Source organism: Sycon ciliatum, chromosome 4 (assembly GCF_964019385.1).
Source record: "Sycon ciliatum chromosome 4, ocSycCili1.1, whole genome shotgun sequence".
Classification (NCBI taxonomy): Eukaryota; Metazoa; Porifera; class Calcarea; order Leucosolenida; family Sycettidae; genus Sycon; species Sycon ciliatum.
In genome coordinates this window covers 8,706,657-8,714,170 of record NC_088646.1, presented here as the reverse complement: position 1 = coordinate 8,714,170, position 7,514 = coordinate 8,706,657, and the positions used below count along the sequence as shown (strand labels likewise).

Here is a 7,514-nt window from a genome sequence, read left to right as displayed (position 1 = left end):
TGTGTCGCAGCGCGTGGCCTTTTTAACCTCGCGTGGAATAACTGCAGTGAAGCCCTGATATGATATCATACCCACTAACCCAATCGGGCAAGGGAGAAGAAACCTTAGTGCAGTGAGATCAGGCTGCGAAGAACACTTTTAAGAACATATACCGGTATGTATGTGCATGACTGTACTGTGTATGGTTTTCTACATGTTTTCCGTGTTGCGTGATCGCATCGTATGTTGCTCTCCATGATCGCAAAATAAGAACGAAATGGCTCAAGTTGTTAACATTTTAGAATGGTACTTGACTGGTCTTAAGCCCTTGCGTTCTTCGGCGCCCGATCTTATTGCATCTGGGTTACTCTGTAGGCAGGGCTGGCCTCACACGAATACTGTACCTAGCTCATATATGCGCCCAATATGTCGAGCGGCTCAACATATTCTTTGAGTATGGTTAAAGGGGAAGTATACCCTAAAATCAAATTTTCACCAGTTTTAGTCTTCGGGGTGCTGAGTCGAATGGCCTTGGTCCGAGGAAGCTGAGACGCTCCCTTCCTCCTTTATTCCCAATCGAACTCGCGCACTTCCACCGAAACTGGGTGACTGCGCCCTACTAGATGGGGATTTGTATGCAAAATGTCACTAAAAGCGCCATTTCGTTCTTATAAAAGCACGGATGACCGTGATTGGCCCATATGTTGTAGTCTTTTGGACGCTGAGTCGACTGGTTTTGGTCCGAAAAGGCTGCGATGCAGCGTTCCTCCTTTATTCCCAATCGAACATGGTTGAACAAGCGGTCACGTGCTCCTGCGTACACCAGTCACCTGGTCACCGTGCCTGCAGGGTACAACTTACTAGCCTGTTTGACCTTTTTTGGGTGCAGTCCTGTCACTCGAGTTGAACTCGAGTTGAACCTTGGTGTGAAAGTTGTCGCCTGCTGGCGCGGTGACCAGGTGATTTGGGCACCCAGGAGCACGTGACCGCTTGTTCAACCATGTTCGATTGGGAATAAAGGAGGAACGCTGCATCGCAGCCTTTTCGGACCAAAACCAATCGACTCAGCGTCCAAAAGACTACAACATATGGGCCAATCGCGGTCATCCGTGCTTTTATAAGAACGAAATGGCGCTTTTAGTGACATTTTGCATACAAATCCCCATCTAGTAGGGCGCAGTCACCCAGTTTCGGTGGAAGTGCGCGAGTTCGATTGGGATTCAAGTAGGAAGGGAGCGTCGCAGCTTCCTCGGACCAAGACCATTCGACTCAGCACCCAGAAGACTACAACTGGTGAAAAATTGATTTTAGGGTATACTTCCCCTTTAATGCTTGCTGTGATGCGAGTCACAAAAGTCACCATACACACTTCGCCATGCACACCTGTATAATATAAATGTGGGTGGAATTGCCCAATTGGTCGGTCACAACTCGACTCTGGCTTCAATTTCTCCCTTGGCCTATTGACAATCATTTGACAGGTAGATTTTCTCCAGAAGCAACAAAAGGTACTTCAAAGTACGTTGTAACCAGAGGCTATCACTTCGAGGAACCACCGAAACAGAATGTGTTATGCAGGAAGCACATTCTACCCAAGTCTGGCATAATACTATACTATTGTCATATGCACTCGTAGGAGGACAGCAGCTCAACATTTCATTCCACTCGCCTGAGCCAAAGTGCAACCTGCCACTACTAAACATCATTGCACATTCAAACACCTCTCTTCAATGATAGAGTAATGGTGGGAAAGACACATGCGCAGTAATGGTGGGAAAGACACATGCGCAGTAATGGTGCTGTAAATACACGGCTGTCCGAGCATGCTCTCTCAGCTGCAAGGTAACAATAATGGCAAAGAGCTCTCCTTTTCTCACCACCGCTATCAGCAGTCTGCGCCTGGTGCCTAGTCGACACATGGCTCGTGATCTCTGGTGTATACATAGCAGGCTGGTGCATCAGTTAGCACTTGGCACGTAGAAGGTGAGACAGCTACTGATAATGGTGAAAAGAGAAGAATGGGAACTCTTTGCCAGATTGTAACTTTGCAGTTAAAGAGTGTGTGTGTGTGTGGGGGGGGGGGGGGGGGGCGAGAGAGGTATGTATTTACCGCCATTCTGCCAGGTGTGTCTTTACCACCACTATTCTACCATTAAACAGCCGTGCTTGAGTTTCAAATCCATTCTACATCTATTCTATTCTATACCTTGCCGTCTGTTATACCTTTATGGGATGTCAGTGCTTTAGGAAGGACTTTTGCAAAGTGCATGCCTGCATAGTATTGTAAGTAGTGATAGAGGTGCTGCGGGAAGGACTTTTGCAAAGTGCATGCCTGCATAGTATTGTAAGTAGTGATCATAGAGGTGCTGCGGGAAGCTACCTGTAAACAAAGAGTGCTGATAGCAAACAGGTATCAGTCTAGAGTTTGATCACCCAATGTTTGCGGTACTAGAGTGCTGGGGACACCGGTTTCCAGTTTGAGTCAATTTTCCCGATTCCCTGGCTACACGTCCAATGTGGTGAATTGGCAGCACCAGCAGTGCAGTCATGATACAGCTGACCAGAGTTTATTTTCTGTTTCTGGTGTAGCTGAGAGCCAGGAGCACTTTACCTTGACCCCTAAAACTGAGCATTGCATGTCTGTGATCTTTGCTGGCTTCCGTAGGTTGGCGCGTTGTCTATTGTTCATCTCTTGTATGAGAATGACTGCGACATGGAGGCAGTGGATGAGGACGGCCGTGGTTGCATGCATTATGCTGCATTCAGCTCTTCGCCGTAAGTTGTGATGTCGTGCACGCCATGCTATATGTACTAGTACCAGATTGCCTATGCCCTGTGAGCATGTGTAGTATGGACTGATGGAGCCATGTGCACCACTGCACATGTACTATCTCAACTCACTGTATGTACTCCTTCGCGGAGGTCATCCGTATTCTGTCTGCATTTGCAAAATTGCATTCCTCTCCCTTTCTTTGGAATTTGCCATGGACGATTATCTAGTAGTACAGCCGTGGCCAGAGAAATTCGACCCACGTGCCGAAAGCAGCGCCAAGGCTCATGTGGCCCCTGCAGCCCTCAGAGGTGTTTGGAGCGCGTATGATGTAATTGAAACAGAAGTGGGTCGGATTTCTTTGACCACGACTGTAGTATGAGTACTAGTACTGGTATTTTATTTGAATTGGGCAACCCAACCGACTGCTGCCATTTTTTCTAGGTACCCAATGCAGTCGGAACAAGATTTTCGGAAGGTAGCAGGGGCGCAGAAACTCAGCTCTGGTGTAGCCAGATATGATTCGTAATAATTATTAAATTTTTTGAAGCAATGTGCAAGCTGGTTGGTCGGTTGTTGTCCTTACACTGTCAGCATGCCATATTGTTGCGTCATGTGTCTTGTGCACAGGATCATTGTACACTACCTGCAGTATGTAGCTGATCTTTCTCTCCTGGTCCATGACAACCAGTAAGACTTTGGCTTAGAGTGTGTTGCTGCACTGATGTGCCTGCTGCTGTGCCTGCTGATGTGTGTGCTGATGTGCCTGCTGATGCGGCTGATGGTGGGGCTGCTGACATGGTTGCTGGTGTGGCTGCTAGTATGCTACTTACCCGATTGCCTGCTGCCCAGTTGAGAGATGAGATTCTGTTGTGAATCTACTGTTAAGATGATACGCATGTGTTACATGTACGGCTCGAGTTCTCAGTGGAAACCTGTTCAAAAGATCTGTATGATTGCATGCCTTTTCTAACAGTCTCAGCTTTTACTAGATGGCTAGCTAATTAGCAGTGTAGTTTAGCACTGGCATGTATTACATGTAGTTTGTTTTGGATCACCTCGTGACTTGTCTCTGTTGTTGTTCCGGCTTGCCTGTGCTCTGTACACCAGGAAGTCCAGTCCTCTTCATGTTGCTGCACGGCATCCCAAGTACACGGAGACTGTTGATTACCTCGTGGCGCAAAATGTGAGTAGACGCTCAACGGCTGTTAACGTACCGTATTTTCCAGAGCTTAAGCCGCACCGGAGTATAAACCGCACCGGAGTATAAACCGCACCCAGATTTTTGTGTTAAGAAATACGGACATCTACCCTGTTTATCACCGTTAATTTGACCATCGTAGTATAACCTGCACCGGCTGTTTTTGGGGTGAATTACTGCTGTTTAAAGTGCGGCTTATACGCCGGAAAATACGGTAGATGCTCAATGGCTGTAAATATACTTGTTGTGGTAGGGATGGGAATGCATTGTTAAAAAGAATATTTTTAAATATTCTTTTTAACAATGTATTCCCATCCCTACTTAAAAGTAAATCTCATCTCTGTTCCTGAGGGAACTCGCGACGGCCGCTAGCCCCCGGAATAGCCGAGAATAACCCAGCGGCAGATGCAGTGCCTAACGGTATGTGTGTGTGTGGGGGGGGGGGGGGGATCACATCAAATCTCACGAGATTACTGGCACAAGTGGAAAAGCCCCATTAGCCACATCTATGTACTAGTACCTTTGCGCATGAATGATATCATACAAAAATCAGTGGCGCACGTGGTCAACCACGTGCGCCACTGATTTTTGTATGATATCACACAGCGTGTTTGCTGAGATCCCTACTCACTACGACCATGAATGAGAAGTGAGAGCTGTCTGGTTCAAGTCCTGCATGGGAGAGGTGTTTCCAGCCATTTTTCTAACGAGGCGCGTATAGTCAGCAGGCGGTTGTACTTGTACGGGATGAGTTTCAGGTGTGCTAGTTTGTACAGGTTCATGATCCTGGGGATGGGAGTTCCTTTCTTTGAGAGCCGCCAGTTCTCCTCGAAGGGACAACACCTCCAATTGCAAGTCAGAAATCCATATCAGCCAATGCCTGCTGAACAACATCGCGCCCATTGCGCACTTTGTCAGATTGACCTGAGCTTGTCGACATACCAATACCGTTTTCTCTCAGCAGCTTGACTATCTGCGTACGGGAAAGTCCCCGAGTGTTCCAATCTTTGGCTCTTGGCGAGATGCCGGATCTCCTGGTTGTCCATCACAGCAAGGTCTACATCTGCTGGTGCAGTGGGAGACTCCTCAGACGACATTGTCACGTCAAGGGGCCTGTTCTACCTACCTCCAGACTGGCCTAGTGTCGACTGGGCTTAAAAAACACTGCGGAGCTCAAAAAGTCACAACTGTCCCATAGTACATGTCGAACGTGCTGTCGACCTCTGGAGTAGTGTTTGTCCTCCGCCGTTTGCTGAAGGACCACCTTGCGGAAGCGAATCTGGGTCTTGAGTGCTTGGATTTTCCTTGAGCACAGCGGAATAGCAGTGAGTTTATCAGTAACGTCCTTGGCAGACGACCAGAATCCGACCTTGCTGATGTCCTTTGTTAGCGCTTCCTTCGTCAGCAAGTCTCATTTCTCTTTCTCCTCTTTCTGTTTCTGCTTTCCTGGATGGTTTGGCGATGATGTGCCTCGACTACGGTGCAACGCTTGCGATACAGATCTCTATGTTCAGCAGCACCCTTGAGTGCAGCATCCAAGAGCTCATGTCGTCGCTCTGGCATTTACTGAGCAAACCTATTGCCGGTGTTGTTTCCACTGAACAGAACCATGCCTTCGCACCCCGATTGCAATTGCAATGCTGAAGCATAGAATGCAGAGGTGCGAGTTTAGCAGCAAGATGGGGCTGGCCACCTTGTCCGCTGTGCACCCGAGCTCGGAGAGACCTAGAGAGGACGGCGTCGACGCAAGCACCAGGCGGACCGTGGGCGGCAAGCGCTGTACAAACAGCTCGTGCAAGAGCGCCGCGTCCAGAACCTTGTTACCCAGCAGGCGTTGCATGCGGCGCAGAAGCTTGCTGGGGGGTTAGTCACCCAGCTCTACGCTACTCAATAACTCTCGGAGTCGGCTGTGCTCTGATTTCTGAGTCCGTTCGATGAGAGCAGTCCTCAGGGCCGTGCAGGTTTGTTCACTGGGTGGCATAAGGAACGAAACTGTCTAGGGGCACTGTTGTTATGCCTTGGTTGGTCAGAAAAGCTTTAAACTGAGTATGGTTCCCGGATTGCTCGTTACAATGAGCTTCGAGAGCCTTGCATGCAGTGTGCACAGGGCGTAGAGTTCCGGATTCACTGCCATCGCCGCTGCAGCTGCCACTTGCTGGCTTTCTCCCATGTCACCAGGCACTGCTGGGCCTGTTCTGTAAAGCCAACAATGTAATGGAGCCCACAGAAGAAGTTGTTCATTTGTGTGGCCTTTGTCTTAGCGTCCTCAGGTATCGCTTCCCCATCGCGTACAAACTTTGGCATGATGTCAGGCTGGTAACGTTGCAGTAGGTTGTTGACGTTCTTCTCTAACTTACTATGCATCTATCCGTCATTGTGTTCTTGATTTTGGCTATCAGCTTGTTGCACACAGGTTTGTTCGTATCAGTGTTTTAGCAAGGTGTTTCTCCTGGAACATGTTTAGCAGCACGTCCATACTATGCTCAGCCGAGTGACTGGAGATCGCCGTAATCCACACATACATGGCCAGTTTTCGCCGTTCGTTGGTGGTTAGGACGTCTCCGAAGTACTCTTGCATCTTTGCCACCCAGTCGTTATCGTATAATATTCTTCTTGTGTACAACAGCGGCTTGGTGGCCGGTACGCTGCTTCTCTTTCACCACAGCATCGAGCATCTTGTGGGCTTGCGTGAACTATCGACAGTGGACGATGTCGAAGTGCCTTCCAACTTCGTTGAAATGTCTTGAGAGAGCGGAACGAGCAGCTATACGACTATTGTGCTTGTACTAGGTCCCGTCCCTCTTTCGCACATCAGTATAATGTCTCCAGCATGGCTGAGAGATCTTGAGCAGGAATACTAGCGGGGTCATACCGGAAGTGTGGCTTGCCTTTGCAGCCATGTATTCATTGAACAACGGCTACCCAAGTAGCCGTGGACATCGCATATTTGCCAACTACACCGGTTTCCCCGTATTCTACCGGAAAACCAGGAATTTTTGAAGAACTAAGAGAAATGGCACAGAACCACGAGTATTCAAAGAAAGCCTTCTTTTTGGTGTTTGAAATGCAAATAATTGTGACAAGTGCGGCGAACATACACACAATTTCTCTGTTGTAGTTGGAGGAGTCCATGACATGAAGCAACGTTAGCATGCGAAACATGCGACAGTGCTACGTGCTGTCTTTTCAATCAACAAAAAAGGGAAGGCACCGAACGAAAAAAAAGAAAGAAGAATAAACGGTTTCGAACAAAAAAAGAGGAGACAATGGATTAATTTGGCAAAACCCAATAAAATAAGGAAAACGAGAAGAAACTGAGGGAAACTGGACATGTGTGTAAGGGAACGGTGTTGGCTGGGTTTGCATGTATGACATCGTTGTTCTCTTTGAAATAGAATCCTCGAGGAGATTCTTTCTGTCTTATTCAGACGTTTTGCTAAGTGTCGCTTTGCGCAAGGCTCATCCATGCCGAGAATTCTCCGCTAAAAAATAGCAACAAACTCACTTCAACTGCTGAACCAGCATACCTGAGCTGGATTCCAGAAAGCAAGGACTATACATGTA

At 48.0% G+C, this 7,514-nt stretch overlaps 2 protein-coding genes across 2 annotated transcripts in view; one reads left to right on the top strand and one right to left on the bottom strand.

The window, feature by feature from the left end:
- The window catches only part of LOC135814296 (myotubularin-related protein 9-like), a 165,544-nt gene that overhangs the window by 75,119 nt on the left and 82,911 nt on the right, over positions 1-7,514 (bottom strand). The gene's annotated exons all lie outside the window — the stretch shown is intronic.
- LOC135814289 (uncharacterized) overlaps positions 1-7,514 on the top strand; it is a 31,303-nt gene that overhangs the window by 751 nt on the left and 23,038 nt on the right. The window contains exons 2-4 of the mRNA XM_065327388.1: positions 2,645-2,754; positions 3,380-3,439; positions 3,860-3,935. Coding sequence (XP_065183460.1) covers positions 2,645-2,754; positions 3,380-3,439; positions 3,860-3,935 — 246 coding nt within the window. The remainder of the gene's footprint in view (positions 1-2,644; positions 2,755-3,379; positions 3,440-3,859; positions 3,936-7,514) is intronic.